Genomic DNA, 16,745 nt, shown 5'->3' with positions numbered 1-16,745 from the left:
AGTGTATTGCATTAGACCCGCGTCGTCCGCGGAGAGCTACGTGGGTTCTTTCCCTACTGTATGCGCATGTTGTCCTCAAGAGATGGACTTTACTCGCTGCGCATAGACACGATCGTGGAAGTGTGCGGCCGAAGCCGTGCGCAGGTACGTGTTCGCAATTTTTGAGCGCATAATACCCACCTTGAGCATGTATACTGTACACCCAGGTTATGGCTTTCTGATGGGCGAGAACGCGGACTTTGCGGAGCCATTCGCGCTGGAGGGGATCGCGTTTATTGGGCCTCCGGCGAGTGCCATCGTGAGCATGGGCTCGAACAGGTGTGTGGTTCTTCTGCGAGCAGACGTAGCGGCGAGGCTAAGTGCGGAGACAACGAGTTGAAGAATATCATGTCTGCTGTATGTGTTCTGGTCGTCCCTGGCCATCACGGGAACCACGCCTACTCACATCTTCACGGCTCCGCCGGGTGTACAACGCATACCTCTCGGATAAAGTAGCGCTCCCTTCATGCCCATCGCGAACACATCTGCGGTCATCGCGCCATCACTCCGTGTCGAGCCAGGATTCGAGCAAGGCACCCAAATTGGCTTCTTCTAATCGCCCATGGGCACGATCGCACGGAGGCTATGAGGAAGCCGCGAGGTGCGCTGGAAGAGTAAAGAGGTCGACGAACATCAAGTTCTTGAGGGCACTCGCGGGAAACCAGGCGTTTATAGATGGAGACGTCGAGACAGGATTCATTCCGGTAAGCCTCGCCGCTCATTGCGAGGTCTGTATCAGCTGACGTTTACTCGTAGAAACACTTCCACGAGCTCTTCCCACCCACACCCGAACCTTCCGATGAAGCTCTCGCACATGCCATGTCGTCCTGCACGACGAGCCAATTCCTGCTTCCTCCAACCCTGAGACGACACTCACTTCTCATGCTTCAACGCGAGGTTTACGAGAACCATCACCCTCCAACCCGACACGACAGATCCCTCTCCCACCTTCTCCGTCACCGTCCGCTCCTTCTCGTCCACCGTGGCGGCCTCCCGCCCGGACAGTTTCTCGCGCACCTTTGCTGCCGTATCCGCCGTGCTCGAGTCCCCCCTCACCTTCGCCGGCGCACGTGCCCCCACGACCTAGCCACGCTCTACGCGCTGCTCCGACTCCTGGGCGCGCAGCACCACGTCCCCGCTTCCCCGCTACGTTGTCCTCGCCCTCCGCCTCGCCCCGCCTCGCCCTCCGCCTCCGCGTCGCTCTCCGCGCTGTAGTAGCATACTAATGAATATATTTTCATCTCTAATAATACACCAAAAAGGTGTGTTTAGGGGTCTTAGGAGAGGGCGAGCACCGGTGGCATTACTGCTGGCTCAGATTGCGCAGCTATCTCCTGTCCCTGGTCACACGACGCGCCGTGTACTTCTGGTTTGCTTATATCCTTCGAGAACATGTTGTGATGGATCCCCTGCACATGTATGACCCTCGTTCGCGCCCAGCCTGGTGTACTCACGAGTATGTGCATTCTATAGCGTACGACAAGACAGAACAACGAAAACATCGGCACGAAAGCACGACAACAGTGTACAGAAGCACTTTTGGGCGTCGCCGACGCGACTAGTCCGTACCCTCCACGTCAGCGACAGACATCTCCGACAGCTCCGTCCGCGGCCGCTTCACCACGCGCAGCGAGTCCTCTTCGGAGTCCTCCTGCTCCTGCGTCTGCAGCGGTAGCGACGCCGCGTATCCCTCTCCTTCGTCGTCACTTTCCTCCGACAGCGACTTGCGCTTCGCCCCCTGGCGCATCGGCGACGCCGCCGCCTTCCCGGCCAGTGTGTCGTCTTTGAGCGTTTTGATTTCTCGCGTCGGCGTCGCCTCCTTCGCGCGAGGCTCGGGCTCCTCCACGGGACCCCCGACCTCGCCCAGAGCCTCCGCCACGCACGCACGCATGTCCTGCGACGGCGCCGGCAGCTCCTCGCCAGTCTGCCGCGCCCGCGACAGCACCTCCGACCGCCGCTGGAGCTTGCCGCGCGGGCTCAGGAGCACGGGGCTGTCCTTGACCCCGTCGTCGGCGTCGGGCACTGGGGTCGCCGCGCGCTCGGGCGACGGCGGGTACACGGCGAGGATGACGCTCGGGTCGTCGAGGGACACGCACGGGGCCGCGGAGCGCGTCGACGCGTCCTGCTCGCCGTCCATGCGGAGCAGCGACGCCGTCCCGGGAAGCCTTCGCAGGCCCATCAGCGGGGCGGCGGGCGGAGGGGTGTGCGCGGGCTCCGCCGCCGCCGAGCCGTCCGCGACGGAGGGGAAGGAGGGGAGGGTGCGCAGCGCGGGCGGGGTCGCGGGGAGCGGCTGGGGCGCGCCTTCGACTTTGAGCCACGGGTGGTCCAGCGCGCTGGTGAGCGACATACGCTTGGTCGGCGAAGATGCGAGGAGCGCGCGGATGAACCGCTCCGCTGTGTGTGCGGTCAGCTCGCGTGACGAGGGAGGGGGAGGGGGCACGCACCCTGCTCGCTCACGTCGCACTCGTACAGGAGATTCCACTGCACCTGGCGGTTCATGATGATGGTATGGATGCCCACGTTCGGCGGGTCTGCGTTGAATGGGGTGTCTTGTGTGAGCCTGAGAAGAGAGAATGGTCAGCACGCGGCCGTCGATCGCGTCTCCCGGACGGACGCACATGACATAGACGATCACGCCGACGCTCCAGCTGTCGACCAGGTTCGAGTACCCGTCCGGTGTGGGAAACGCGTCGTGCACGGCCACTTCCGGCGCAAGATATGTGGGGGTGCCGCAGAACGTCTGGACACGCGTGTTAGCAACGATGAACTCTGCCTCACAAAGATGCGCACCTTGAGGACCGTCTCGGAATCCATCGCCTTCGCTAGCCCAAAGTCGGCAATCTTCACGTTGGGCGGGTCCTCGCTTGTCAAGAGGATGTTCTCCGGCTTCAGGTCGCGGTGGACGATCCCTTGCTCGTGCACGTACTGCAGACCGCAATCAGAGAGCGGTGAGGTGGTAAGCAGAGAGGTGCTCACGGAAAGGGCGTCGCAGATCTGGTACGTGATCCGCTGCGTTTCGGCCTCCGCTGTGAAGACGGTTAGCGCATATATCTAGGCAATAAATGAGGCGGAGGCGCACGCAGCCCACGGTTTGCGTTGGTGATGTACTGGAGCAAGTCTCCGCCAGAGACGAGTTCCATCACCAGACCTGCATACTCGGATCGTCAGAGCTGATCTACCAAGTGTCCGGGCCGGACTTACTCAAGCTATTGCTCTCAAAAAACACCTCCTTGAATTCGCATATGCGTGGGTGCTTCATCTGACTCAGGATCTCGATCTCCCTCCGGAAGTTCGGCGGTAACTTCGCCATGGGGTCCGTGTCCTCCCCAGCCGGCGCGTCGTCGTTGCCCCGCCTTCCACGGCACCGTCTTTGGGTTCGGTGTTCCGGGCTCCGGCCTCGCCGTCGTCCTTGCTCTTTGCCCGCCTGCGGTCCACCGGCGAGGCGATTTTGCGCAGAGTCTCCGCCTGAATGATCTTGACCGCATACCACTTGTTCTCCTCCCGGTGGAGCGCCTTCATGACGTGCGCGAACGTGCCGGACCCTAGCAAGCAATGCAGGTCGTACCTGCTCTCGACGCTCGTCGCCGCGTTCGCGCCCACCTTCAGCCTGAAGATGTACCCTGGGCGCGCTGTCAGCGCACGGCTCCGCGGCCCGGGTTTGTGTGCGCGCCGTGGGACGCACCGAAGTCCTCGTGGGCGCGGGCGGGCGTGCGCTCGGTGCCGAGCCGGAGCTCGTTCCCATCGTGGAGGAGCATGGTCTTGCTCTGCCCGATCTCATGTCTGTTGATCTGGGGGCGCGTCGTCAGCGGGCGGTGTGGCACGGTGCGGCGAGATCGGGATACTCGCGTACGTCCCGTTCGAGGAGAAGTCTGCGACGGTGACCGCGACCTGCGCGGTGAGGTCCCCGTCCCACTGGATCGAGCAGTGCTTCCCGCCTGCGAGCGGGCGGTTGCGTCAGTCAGCGGGGCGGGCGCACGGAGGAGCGGGCGCAGACGCACTGATGGTCTGCGAGCCGAGCACGACGTCGTTGACGCCGGGCTTGCGCCCGATGCGGTACGTGCGCTTTGTCCTGAAGAGGTCGATGCGGTTGATGTGCGGATTCGCGGCGTTGCACGGGATGAGCACGCCCCACAAGTCGTCGTCGGCCGGATGTTCGGTCTGGGATACAAGCTGGGTCGCGGCCTGTGTCTCGAGGGGCTGTGTCTCCTCCATCGTCGGTGGGGTGTATTAGGGTACCTATCCGGGACGATGTCAGTGAGAGGCGAGCGCATACAGCGGGAGAGGCGTACGCGAGTGACTCGGGTGGTGTCTTGTTGAGGTCTGGCGATGATGGCAGAAGGTCAGACGCGGTCAGGGGGGTTGAGCGTGGCCGGGCCGGAAAGACGTTCCGCGGCGGGCGCAAAGGTCTGTTGGCACGTTTTGGGTTGTATGGAGGGTGGAAAAAGCTGCTTACAGCTTTATGTCTTTGGTGCTGCTTTGCTCAGCTAGCAACGGAGGTGGACAAAGGCCGCGCGTATGAGTGTTGCAGTACAAGAACACCGTCCACCTGGCAGCTGGAGATACAGAGGGTGCTAGGCTAGTGGGTGGGTTTGTCTCGTGGTTGTTCATCGAATTTAGTGTTGGTGTCATTGTGGGACGTCCGTGAATATAAATGGGCTCCCGTTCTTGGCCAGGAACGCATCGACCTTAGTCCTGTACGCGCGGAGACGCTACAGGAACTCAATTTCACCCTCGCAGCGCCACCACTTCTGATACCGGGGGCACTCCAAGAGGATGTGCGCACTCTGTGGGCTCGTTCGCGAAGAACCTCTTCCGGAACGATCCTGTGGGCGTGTGGTTGAACGTTGAGTACAGCGCTGCGGCAGAGCCATCCTGGTTATCGACTGTCCGTGTGTTTCGAGCGCGGCGCTCGTGGTGTGTTTAGGTGGGTCGAACACTCGCATCCCTGCGTATCGTGCTCGCGGTGCTATTTTTTTCCAGTCGTACTTTAGTTGGACTGCGAGGAGGTGCTTCGCATGCGCAGTGCATGTCGGTGTCCCGGATGGTCTCACAGACCTGCTTCATTGTGAAGCCTAGCCCCATCCCCTGAGCCATCATCTCCGTGTCGTTCTCCGCACGCAATGCCGCGCCGCAGGAGGGGCTTTCCCGACCGATATGCTCGAAAGCCGCGCCGCTACTATGGCAGCGTGGTTTTGCATGGTCCTGCGTCTGGCTTGGTGCTTTCCGCGGCCGTACGACGCTCACGGTTGCGCTGGAGCTCGCGCACCCTCCTCGGCAAGCGCGGTGCACTGGAAGCTGGGATTTCTGCGAGAAAGGCCGCTGGGACGGCGCATAATTACAGAGGTTCGGTAGACAGTGCGTGCGCAGGATTTGAGGGAATATGCACCAGATGTCAGGCCACCCAGGTCTCAGATCCCCTTGGGCCTTGGCGTACGAAGCATTTGAAACCGCCAAGACGTTGTTGATAAAACGCGTCTTCGTCCTTGTGACGATGTTTATGACGATGCAGAGTGGGGAGACCCGTGAGCAGTCAAAAAGCAAGTGGTGCAGAGGCGCGGACTGTCAGGGACTGTCGGATGAGGGTGACGAAACCTCAGGCGCCTATGCGCCGGCCCGGAGGCGGTAGCCCAGCCAGTAAGTGTCTCCTGTTCTGATTCACCGCTCTCTCTCTCCTTGCTCACCCGCTCTCCACCTCATCTAATCAGTCCACCGCACCTGTCCGGCGTGGTCTGTCTTCGTGCCGAGCCCCGATTTTGCGGCGGGCATCGATTGGTGCGTATTGTGGCGTGCTATGTACTTTCCGCTCGCTGTGTTAACCTTAGCGGCCATTGCTCCCCTGTCGGCGACCAGATCGTTAATTTCTGCGGGCAGGCCCACTCCCTCTCTCAACCGAAAGCTTTCTCTCCGAATTTCCTTCTCGCTCGACATGCTCTCGTTCGCTCTCGCTCTCGCCCCCCTCCTCGCGGCCATCGTCCCGTCATGCGCAACACAGGTCGCGGCCCCAGCGACGCTCGCATCCCTCTACTCCCTCGCGACCAGCACCTCCATTCCCTTCCCGTCCGCGACACTGAGCAGCTCGGATGCCCAGTCCTTCCTTGTCTCCGACTGGTCACTTTCCAAGGGCAAGATTCAGCAAGGTGCTGAGAACCTCGCTTTCGTTGCCGACCCCTTCCCAAACAAACCCGCACCCGGATCGAGCAACACCTCCACCGGCCCAGTCCTGCAAGTCAAGTATGCGGCGGGCGGAGTTGGCAGTAGTAGCAGCGGCGCACAGCTCTTTACGCTCTGGAACTCGTCAAATGCGTTCAACAGCATGATGATCTCCTACGAGGTCGCATTTGACTCCAATTTCGACTTCGTCAAAGGCGGGAAGCTCCCTGGTCTTCGCGGAGGTCCAGACCCTAATGGGTGTTCGGGTGGAGATGCAGCGACTGGGACGAACTGCTTCAGCACACGGCTGATGTGGAGGACAAACGGCGCCGGAGAAGGTACGTTCTCATCCCACCCATTCTCTTCATCGCTCCCCTGGTCCGTTCCAGAGTAAACCTACTGGCGAGACAAGTGCTGAGTTCCCTTCAGTGTATGCGTATATTCCCACCCCCAACAACATATGCTCCAACTCCGACTTCATCTGCAATGACGATGGTTTCGGCACCAGCATCGACCGTGGTTCCTTTTCCTTCACGACCGGCCAGTACGTCCTTCAGATTCTTTTTAAAAGCTCTCGTAACATATCCTGGGGTCAGGTGGCACCGCGTCACCCTCATGGTCAATCTCAACAGTCCCACGAGCACCGTCAACGGCCAGGTGCAGCTTTAGTAAGTCGAGCCCCCACTCTGCATCTCCCTTGCAACGTTGTGGAGGCTGACACGCTTCAGTTTCAACAACGTCCAGGCCCTCAGTGAAGACGTGTTGTACTACCGCTCCGTGTCCTCGCTCTCGGTCGGTGGCATGTACTTCTCCACCTTCTTCGGCGGGAGCGACGACTCCTGGGCGCCGCCGTCGGACTCGAACGCATACTTCCGCAACATCGAGCTCTGGGGCTCGTCGGCCGCCTCGAACCTCACAGGCGCCACGGTCAGCGCTGCGCCCGCCAGCCATCGCCCCGCCTCGGCATGGGTTGCGGCTGTGCTCGCAGCGGCCTGCGCGGCGCTCGGCTCTGTCTTGTAATTGGCGAGTCCCCGTGCACAGACCTCCGCTCCCTTCGTGCATGCTCTTTACGCATAACATTGTGGACGCTTAGACGCCGCCTGTACCTCGATACCACCAGAGTGCTTACCTACTCAGTAGCTTACACTCCCGCGCTACCCTCTAGTCGAACACGCATCTACCTACCCCTCGTTGTTCTTGCTATCGGATATTGTACCACTTCGTCCTGCACTTTTGACGTTCGACTTTGTGCTCGAGGTCGCTCGAAATTCTGATCGCCCCTGTGAGTGGGTGGTCGATTGTCGGGCGGCGATCGAGGTGTGATCTTGGCTGATCCTCCGGTGTCTACGGTGCGCACGGATGCGTTCATCGGGGCGTTCGCCGAGCCACGACGCCATATGTAGTAGGCACGATCGAAAGCACATGTCGACTTCCCCGTTGCGCTCGGGGCGGCGGTCCTAGTCCCGGGGGCACGAACGCGATGTCGACCTACGTCTATAACGGATATCTTCATGGGGAATACCCACCGGCCAGTGTTGTTCGAGAGGTCCAACCGAACGATTGGCTCATACTTCCGCGGCACACAGGATACCTCCACTGCATGATTTATCATGTGAAGCCCGAGATATTCAAGAGAGACGGGGTAATCGGGTTATGACCCAGGAATTTTACTGTCCGAAAGTGGAGGGATGGGAAATGACGAAGCCGATCCCGTCCGCGCGGTAGGTGTCGGGGATGATCGCCAACTCCGCGAACGTTTGGTTCTGGAACCGCGTGGTATCGAATTGGATGATGTTCTGAGGGAGCATTAACGATGAAGTCATGAGGAAGAGACATATTAGAGGCCCACCTGAGATCCGGGAGTGTACTGAGGCCACGTCGACCCTGTTGTATGCAGAGTCGTTAGCGCAGTGCGGACAGTTGAAGATTGAGTCCACGTACGAGGTGTGCCCTTCCCATCGTTCGGAGTGAGGCTGGTTGCGAAAGACAGCCAGTAGTCCATCATCGCCGAGCTGAGCTGCTTCACCTGGGGGTTGAGAGTAGTCTGCTGTACCGTGCCGTAGGCATACGAGATCTCCGTAGAGTGGTACACTGAACCTCAATGGTCAGCGCCCTCGCCATGCAACAACAACACTGGAATCTACTGACCTCCCAGGTACGGAAAGAGAGCGGGCACCACGTTCTGGTCCGCAAAGAGGTATCCAAACGCCGGAACGCCGGCCTTGCTCGCGGCTTGGATCCACGCTCGACGCGGAGCCTGGAACGCCGCATCTCCCATGAGCGCCGCGCCGCGCTTGTATTCAGCCCCCGTGCCGAAGGTCTCGTTGCCCGTGCCGAAAGGCGAGCCCGCGGCAGGGTTGTCAGGGTAGAGCGCGAAGAACTCCGTCATGTCGTCGGCGAACCATTTTGGGATCGGGTCGAGGAACGGCTGGTAGAAGGCTGCACAACTCGCAAGGATCTCCTCAGTGGTGTTGAGATCTGCGGTGAAGAGAGTGCCTGTGTGCGGCGATGAGGGCAGGAGGCAGATTGGAGAGACAAACGGCGTACCTTCGTCGAGTTCGTGCCGGATATGAACGGGAGCTTCGCATAGTGACCTGCGTCCACGAGACGGGACGGAAAGTCCGGGACACACCCCCTGGGCCATCGATGACGGGGACCCACTGGAACACCTCGTTGAGCGAGTTTTGGGCTACCGTCTGGGCGTCGTACACGTCCTGGATGGACGCATTGCGAGCACATTCGAATTGGTCGCCGTGGTAGATCCGGCGCATGAAGGAAGATTAGCAACGAAGGTGTCCCATACAGGCTGGCGGCGGAGGGCATCTTGGAAGGTGTTTGATCCTCTCGAACCCGACTCGAAAATCTGCGTGGAAAGCCCGGACAGTGTCAGAGTATGTGTCGCTTGATGTCATGATAAGACTTACGGCGGCACGAGCTAGTTTCTCGAGGTTTGAGTTGAAGAAGAGATCCGTTATAGAGATCGCGCCTGCACTCTCGCCGAAGATAGTGACCTGAAGTAAAGGGGACACTCTTCGAACCCCGTCTTGCTTGGTGACAGGGAGGATACGCACCTTCGACGGGTCGCCACCAAACGTGCTGATGTGGTTCTGGATCCATTTCATTCCAGTGAGCTGGTCTTTGAGTCCCAGATTAGTCGCTCCACGCCTAGCAGCCTCTGCGCCTTGTGGGAACCCAAGCGGACCGAGGCGGTAAGCAATGCTGACATAAATGACGGGTGTCCCCTGCGCCAACCACAGTTGTCAGGACCCACGCCCAGAATTGGAGACGTCATACATACACGTGTGACACTCTGCGCAACGAGGTCGGTCGCGTCATAGATGGACGTCTGTCCGGACCTGAAGCCGCCACCGTAAATCCAGGCCATAACAGGGAGCGAGTCAGTCTTGGTGGTTCCCTTAGGCCGGAAAATGTTGAGGAAGAGACAGTCCTCCGCAGTGGCACCGACGGGAGAGGACTGCCGGGCGGCGGTCAGAGTACAGCGCGCGCATTGAGAAGATGATGGACTCACGCTGGGTGGTTGCGCGCATGCAGGCCCGAAGCTCGTAGCGTCGAAATTTGTGGTATTGATGGAGTTGACTATGACGGGGGCGCAAAGCGCAAGTCACCTACCGGCGGCAGCGCGAAAGGTATGCCTGCGTCAACACACGAAAGTCAGCCACCACCTCGTGCTCAACGGGGCTAAGCATGCGCACCTCCGAAAAACTCAACGGCACCAAGGCCCGAGGTGGTGCCCTTCAAAGTAGTGCCTCCAAACTGCACTGTCGGAGCAGCCAGGACTGCAGAGGTGCAGCCCAGGAGGGTCGCGGAAAGCACAGAGAGGAGCATGGTCGAGAGCACGTCTTCCCGTGGCTCCTCGGTAGGTGGCCTTTTATAGGAAGCGGCGGGCCACGGTCCATCGGCATTCGGCGTGGCTACCATCATCCATAAGCCATGTTCACGGAATCCCTCTAGTCGAGGCACGGATCAAGCGGTCAGCTCATGGGATCAAATTCGAACGCGTGCGGGAGCAAAGACAACGCACGGGGACACGTTCATCATGCTATGCTCGGACGTTGCCGGTGAGAGGCCGCTCGACGCGGCTCGAGTCGGCCGATGGATTTGCTGCGTCCACAGCCTATGTGGTCGAATGTCAGCACTTATGCGTAGGTACTTGCCAGATGCGCAGTCCTGGCCGTCACGGGCTTGATGTCCGCTACTTGAAACTTGAAGCTGTTCCCAGGAACGTGGGAAGAGAACCATGGGTTGCGCTGTTCGCCTCTCGGTGCTCCATCATAGTCCGGCTGTAATACAGTGCAAGGGCTGCATAGCTCGAGTATCACCGCCTGAACCTATACTAGACTGGAGCGCGGGTCGTTTGTGAGAGAGAAGTTCAGTTGACATCAATGGACGACGAACCGTTGAAAATTTGTGGAGGTCACATACATATGTAAGCGGTAGTCAAGTTCCTCGGCTAAATACCGCCACGACTGGTGCCAGGTGACGAAGTCTTATCCAACGCAGTGACAGAGAAAACAAGCGACTGTAACACGTCAGATCAGGACCGTGGTGGTTTGGTGGTGGTGGCGGAGTTTGAACAAGAGCTCATCAGGCGTCTAGCGGGCAAGCAGCTTTTGTCCTAGACCTCCACTCGGGGCCGACTCAACATTCCCCGTGCGTGATATGTCGATTTTGACAGTAGTCGCCGCGTGTGGGATGGTTTCGCTCATAGGGGCGTTTGGAACTGCCACGTTCGCGCCAAGTATGGTGTGCAATCATGCGCACAGTGCGCGATGGTGCGAATATTGAGCGATTTTCACTCCGACGCACCTTCCAGGAGTAGCGGCGAGCCAGCCGGAACAAGTTCGCTTATACCCACAGCCAGGGATACGTACAATAAACCATGACCTGATCATTCTTGACAGACATCCCTCGTCTTAAGGAAGACCATGGATCCTTTTCAAGTCCGGACGTGCTTGGTTCAATATTGTCACGGAGACGCGTGGGGTCACGGTACACGCGCCGCGTCACATCCGGAGGCTTGGTGTCACGCGTACGGAAGCCGCGACGCTTCGCACGGACATATGCCTTCTCAGCCCCCATTTTAACAAGGAACTCAACCTCGGGCCCTCGAGAGGAAGCCACAGTCGCGCTCGCCCTTAGACGACTCGCGGGATCACAGGCTGACCGCTTCTAGCTCGGTTGGGAGCAAGGTTTGACGTCTGCCAGGGACGCTGGAATTTCGGCAGGCGTTGTGCAGAGCAGTCCATCACCGGCATCGTGGGCAGCGTCTTGGTCGAAAGCGAAGGCCCGGTCGCGCGCCGACGCGGTTTGTACGCCGGACGGACGCGCGCGGGTTCCATGCAGCGCGCACGCCCACTGGTATCGAGCACGGTGGGCCCGCGGACCTGACGCTCGAACGAGTCTAACTAGTATACAGGCCGTTTGAGAGGCGTAGCTTCGATGATTGTATCCTCGACAGTGTTCTATCCCGTGTCGCGGCGGATGCTAACGTGGGAGCCGTGCGGAAGCGGGGAAGAGCCGTCGCCCTCCTGCTCGTCCTATGCTTGACTTTACCCCTACTCCTCCTGGCGGCGCGGCGCAGATTATGTTCGCGATCGACGGCGCGCAGGACGTCCTGCGCGCACCAGCTCAGAGGGCCGATCTGGTGCGCACCCTCGCAGGACTGGGGCGAGCAGCGCCAGGCGTGCGTCCGCCCAGAAGACGCCCGCTGCCCGCGCGATAAATCGCTCCGCCGCGCCACCGCACCTCTCGCCGTCCTCCCGCCATGGCTGCCCCCACCGTCGTCTCCTCGCCCGGAAAGGTCCTCCTCGCCGGCGGGTACCTCGTCCTCGACCCCGCGTACTCGGGCGTCGTCGTCTCCACCTCCTCCCGCTTCTACACCGTCCTCGCCGCGCTCGACGCCCCCCCATCAAGCGCCAGCCCCCCGATTCAGATCCGCGTCCGATCGCCCCAGTTCGAGGACGCGACCTGGGTGTACGCCGTCGAGTTCGACTCCGCCGCCGTGCGCGTTGAGCAGCTCCAGGACCCCGCCCAGTGAGTGTCCGCTCCCTCTGCTCGCGCTCGCCCGCAGTGTGTCCGCCTCTCCGCGGTCGTACGACGATGGTGTTGACGCGCCCCAATCGTTCGATTCGATTCCACCGCCCATCCTCGTCGTGGATCGTGCGACCGCCGCGCTCCGTAGCCCGAATGCCGGCAAGAACAAGTTCGTACACCTCGCGTTGCAGCGCACCCTCGCGCTCGTGGTAGAGCTCAAGAGCGCGGGCACCACTCAGAACGCCCTCGGACATGGGTTGGACATCACCATCGTTGGGGATAACGACTTTTACTCTCAGCGGGCACAAGTACGTGACTCCAGCACTCTTGTGCGGCCCTGCACTCATCAAAGGGCACGTACAGCTTGCAGCGCAGAATCTACCTCCGACATTAGAGTCCCTCTCTAAGCTCACTCCCTTCAGCAAGACCGGCGTTCATCTCTCCGACGTCCACAAGACCGGCCTCGGCTCTTCCGCTGCACTCATTACCTCTCTCGTCTCCGGCCTCCTCCTTCGTCTCGGCGCCGTATCCGCGGATGCCTTTGAGGGTGACGCCGCGGCCGCGGCCGCCAGCAAAGACCGCAAACTGGCGCACAACATGGCCCAGTACATACACTGCCTGGCCCAGGGCAAGGTCGGGAGCGGGTTCGACGTCGCCGCCGCCGTCTTCGGGAGCCAGCTATACACGCGTTTCGACCCGAAGGTGCTCGCGCCCCTTATGGCCGAGGGTGCCGTACGTCTCTCTTTCGCCCTCTTCCCCGCGCCGCCCTGCTCACTCGCCGCCCGCCCGCCTGCCAGGACGCGTCGCAGCCGCTCGCGCCGGTGGTCTCGCCTTCGAACAAGGCGTGGGACTACAAGGTCGTGCCGTTCTCGCTCCCTCCGCAGACGCGGCTGCTGCTCGCGGACGTCGACGCGGGCAGCGACACGCCGTCGCTCGTCGGGCAGGTGCTCAAGTGGCGGAAGGAGCACCCCGAAGACGCGCAGGACCTCTGGGACACGATCGACAGCCTAAATATGCGCCTCGCGCGCCTCCTCGTCGGCCTCACGGAGCTCGAGAAGAAGGACCCGACCGCGTACCGCAAGGCGGTCAAGTACATCTCGACCATCCAGAGTGTGCAGGTGCGTGCCGCGGCGCCCGTGCAGGTGGAGCGCGGGACTGAGTCTCCACGCAGTGGCTCGCGAACCCGAACATCACTGAGAAGGCGGACCACGTTGCGTTCAAGCAGGTCATCGAGGCCTTCGTCGACGCGCACCAGACGACAGAGGTACGTGCTCTCCCCGGCACCCTTCAGGCCCCTCACGCTGACCCACAAACCCCTCCACTCCCCCTCCCCCACACTCCCCTTCATCCCGCCACACGCCTCGCAGGCGATCCGCGCGAAGATGCGCGACATGTCCGAGCGCACCGGGACGCCGATCGAGCCGCCCGCGCAGACCGCGCTCCTCGACGCCTCCGTCGCCGTCGCCGGCGTCGTCGGAGGGGGCGTGCCCGGCGCGGGCGGCTTCGACGCCGTCTGGCTGCTCGCGTGCGACCCCGCGGGGTGCGCGCCCGAGGAGCTCCCGGTGGTCCGCGTCGAGCGCGTGTGGGGCACCCACACCGGCGAGCTCCGCGTCAGCCCCCTGCTCGCGTCCGAGAGCCGCGCCGCGGGCGTGCGCGTCGAGCGGCTCGAGGACGTGCGGGGGCTCGCCGAGGCGGTTGCGCTGTGAGGGCGGCGGGACGTCGGGACGCGTGCGGGGTGCTTGGTATGTAGCTCACTAATTGTCGGCGTAATGCGCGTTGTGTATGGCTAGATTACGTATTGCGATGTACAGGTAGATAGTCCGTGCACACAGCGGGCGCGAGTGTCGATGAGAGATAAATTATGCCGCCGGAGACCACACAAAACTGAACCGGGCCGTGCATTGTCCTGTTCCGAATCCTCGACGAGAGGGTCTGTCTCCCTCCGCCGCGCAGTGCGCACTACAGACAGATCGTCGCACTCCCGGCGGGGGTCCACGCCTTCCCAAGGGCAAGGAAGAGAGAGATGGAGAGGACGACGACGCCGAAGACGGCGCACACGAGCGCGGGGAGCTTTTGGCGGGCGTAGATGGGCACTTCGGGTGCAGAGAGTTTGAGGTAGCAGGCGGCGGGGAAGATGAAGGCGAGGGCTGTCGCGGAGGCGCCGCCGGTGATCTCGAGCATGACGCCGAGGTCACAGGTTACGAGGGAGACTGGCAGCGTATCAGCTTAGGTGAATGAGGAGGGGTGGAACGGGCTCACTGATCATGGCGGAGCAGAGGATAGCAGTCGTGAAGAACACGTGGCGTTGCATGTGGAAGGGCTCGTTCTCGAAGAAGTACTGCTCGATGACCTCGCGGCAGACGAAGAGCTCGAGAGGGAGGGTCGTAAACATGTTGAGCCCAAAACAGAAGCGTGCGACGTTGATGAGGGTGTCGTTCTGTTCCAACCAACGTGAGTGAATGAGTGTTCAAAATTCAGAGAACACGTACCGCGCCAAAGTTGTTCAGGATGTTTCCTTGTGTCCGGTCCGTGAAGACAACATAGGCGGAGATCGCGAGCGTGCAACACGCTAGAAGGGAGATCAACGTGGATATATGCGTCACCCTGTTGAACCTGTCCAGCGTTGGTGTCTTCAAACTTCCGTAGATGAGAAGGGTGTTGTGGTGACAGACGAATGCGAAGCTGATGACCCCAATAGCTTGGAATATGCCGTCTCCGATGAAGGTGAAGCGAACATTAGGATCACCTTTGAGTTCGTCAGGAACTTGTGGGCCTTCAATGAGAACGGCGAGAACGATAACGACCATGCCAATCAGCGCGAGCCCTGATGCTCGCGCGAGTTTGTGGATGTCGCGGTAGAGGGAGAGAGGGTAGGAGACGCATATTGTGCACAATGCAATGACGAACTGGCGCTTGGTGAGGAGGTTGAGGATGGGAACCTTGTAGAGAGTGGGGAATATCGAACGAATGACGTGGGGTATCGAATCGCCTAAGTCAGTTTCAGTGTGGACACTTCGCGGGTGCAATCAGGAGATACTCACCGATGATGATTCCGAATGCACACATACCTGAGGGAAGATAAAATGGCCATTTTAATAACAGTAGGGGTACGACGCACCTCCGAATGCAAACGCAAATTGGAAGAATGACACAGCTGCTCGCCCACTTGACCCAAAACAGGCATTCATGATCCCAATGTACGAGTGTTGCCCGCTTAGCTTCGCGTTCAGGACAATCAAGCGGATTGTCCAGTCGGTGACTCCGCATAGAACGACAAGTAACACTAGCCCCGTAACGAAGCCCGCTTGTCGTATAGCATATGGCAGTCCTTGGGTACGTTGAGTGGGATGGCTTTACGCGACAGATTGACCCTCTTACCGATGATTCCTGGAATGCAATTATCTAAGGACTGGTATACACCAACACACGCGTAAGAACACACCTGCGCCCAGAATCGAGTTCGCCATATTCGCAATGGAGTCCAGCAGTCCTCCACCAGCCGTTTGTTTCGCTGCGAGCTCCTCCAAATCTATTCGAGTTTCGTTGTACGCCTCCGACGGGCCATCTACGCTTCTCCGTACGGTAGATGCGTCCATAAGGCCCACTAGCAGTGGCATGGCTTGCTCCCGAGACCGCGAGCCTGTTCGCCCACCACGCTCCTGTACGTTGGTTTGGAGCTGGGATAACGCGACCCCGTCAAGGTCGTCGTCATCCAGCTCATATTCTATAAGGCAAGCACGCACATATTGAGTGTTGTCATGACGGTAACAGGACACAACAACGTACCAGTTTCTCGGCTTTGAGACGTAGAACGAAGTGATGGTGTGATGACCTGTACCTCGTCCTGGAACCGCACACTATGCCCCGGCTTCCCATCGTCTGCGTGAGGGTTCACGTTCCCGAGCAGTATGTCTTCGTCCAAACGTTGGTGGAGTTCGTCGTCCGACCCATCGTCCACGGAGAATAGCACGTTGCCATCGGAGTGGGGAGGAAGGTCTTCGTCGGAATCGTCGAGCAGTGGCTGGTTGACGCCACCCTCATCGTCGCGGCCACGCGGTCTGCTGGATCTACCGAGCATGCTGGCAAAGGTGCATGGGCGCACAGAGGAGGGAGAGAATGAAAGCGGGCGTCAGGTGGGCCCTAGTGGGAGTACTGTGCAAGTATTGACGATGGTGTGTTGCTGCATGTGCGCGTCCGGTGCAGTGCGTCCATGCCCGAGGTCAGGCACGGAGGTTGTTCGTCCTCCATCACCATCCACCTCAGCAACGGACCACCGCTGGACGACTCCCTTCGTCAGGTAAGTTCGCCAAAAGTCAGCACATAGCCGTCAATTGATGAATGGGCAGACATGCGACTCCCACCGGAGCTCCTAGACCGTATTCTGGATCACTTGCATGATAACCCTCAGCAAACGTTGCAAGCATGCGCCATGGCTTCTCGTACCCTCCTCCCAACCTCGCGGTACCATCGCTTCAACACCGTGCGGCTTCAGAGAGGCAGCG

The 16,745-nt window shown here is 60.3% G+C and overlaps 5 protein-coding genes across 5 annotated transcripts; 2 read left to right on the top strand and 3 right to left on the bottom strand.

Moving 5' to 3' along the window:
- Positions 1–1,597: 1,597 nt before the first annotated feature.
- Positions 1,598–4,251, bottom strand: BXZ73DRAFT_98943 (kinase-like protein; the record flags this gene model as incomplete). The annotated part of the gene is made up of 11 exons (XM_048027841.1): positions 1,598–2,433; positions 2,484–2,599; positions 2,658–2,779; positions 2,830–2,964; positions 3,016–3,065; positions 3,119–3,187; positions 3,241–3,340; positions 3,400–3,659; positions 3,722–3,819; positions 3,890–3,974; positions 4,038–4,251. The coding sequence occupies 11 exons, from the start codon at positions 4,249–4,251 to the stop codon at positions 1,598–1,600; spliced, it is 2,085 nt and encodes a 694-aa protein (XP_047880523.1).
- A 1,714-nt stretch (positions 4,252–5,965) lies between these two features.
- Positions 5,966–7,209, top strand: BXZ73DRAFT_42689 (uncharacterized protein; the record flags this gene model as incomplete). Its single annotated transcript, XM_048019004.1, has 4 exons — positions 5,966–6,527; positions 6,619–6,733; positions 6,786–6,857; positions 6,918–7,209. 4 exons carry the CDS (start codon positions 5,966–5,968, stop codon positions 7,207–7,209), a joined length of 1,041 nt encoding a protein of 346 aa, XP_047880522.1.
- A 647-nt stretch (positions 7,210–7,856) lies between these two features.
- Positions 7,857–10,035, bottom strand: BXZ73DRAFT_88736 (extracellular triacylglycerol lipase precursor; the record flags this gene model as incomplete). Its single annotated transcript, XM_048025063.1, has 13 exons — positions 7,857–7,952; positions 8,039–8,073; positions 8,131–8,280; positions 8,338–8,667; positions 8,730–8,783; positions 8,822–8,903; positions 8,927–9,052; positions 9,114–9,200; positions 9,261–9,431; positions 9,488–9,664; positions 9,719–9,786; positions 9,816–9,842; positions 9,903–10,035. The coding sequence occupies 13 exons, from the start codon at positions 10,033–10,035 to the stop codon at positions 7,857–7,859; spliced, it is 1,536 nt and encodes a 511-aa protein (XP_047880521.1).
- A 1,939-nt stretch (positions 10,036–11,974) lies between these two features.
- Positions 11,975–13,949, top strand: BXZ73DRAFT_42763 (Phosphomevalonate kinase; the record flags this gene model as incomplete). The annotated part of the gene is made up of 6 exons (XM_048019020.1): positions 11,975–12,243; positions 12,392–12,551; positions 12,607–12,975; positions 13,041–13,361; positions 13,415–13,507; positions 13,611–13,949. The coding sequence occupies 6 exons, from the start codon at positions 11,975–11,977 to the stop codon at positions 13,947–13,949; spliced, it is 1,551 nt and encodes a 516-aa protein (XP_047880520.1).
- Positions 13,950–14,202: 253 nt separating this feature from the next.
- On the bottom strand, positions 14,203–16,321 carry BXZ73DRAFT_98939 (amino acid transporter; the record flags this gene model as incomplete). The annotated part of the gene is made up of 8 exons (XM_048027840.1): positions 14,203–14,453; positions 14,503–14,680; positions 14,733–15,232; positions 15,285–15,311; positions 15,362–15,571; positions 15,622–15,630; positions 15,686–15,967; positions 16,030–16,321. The coding sequence occupies 8 exons, from the start codon at positions 16,319–16,321 to the stop codon at positions 14,203–14,205; spliced, it is 1,749 nt and encodes a 582-aa protein (XP_047880519.1).
- Between the last annotated feature and the right edge of the window lie 424 nt (positions 16,322–16,745).

The sequence above is a fragment of the Epithele typhae genome (assembly GCF_022376455.1).
Source record: "Epithele typhae strain CBS 203.58 chromosome Unknown BXZ73scaffold_9, whole genome shotgun sequence".
NCBI classification, from domain to species: domain Eukaryota; kingdom Fungi; phylum Basidiomycota; class Agaricomycetes; order Polyporales; family Epitheliaceae; genus Epithele; species Epithele typhae.
The sequence above is the reverse complement of the archived record's forward strand: the minus strand, read 5'-3'. Positions and strand labels throughout refer to the sequence as shown.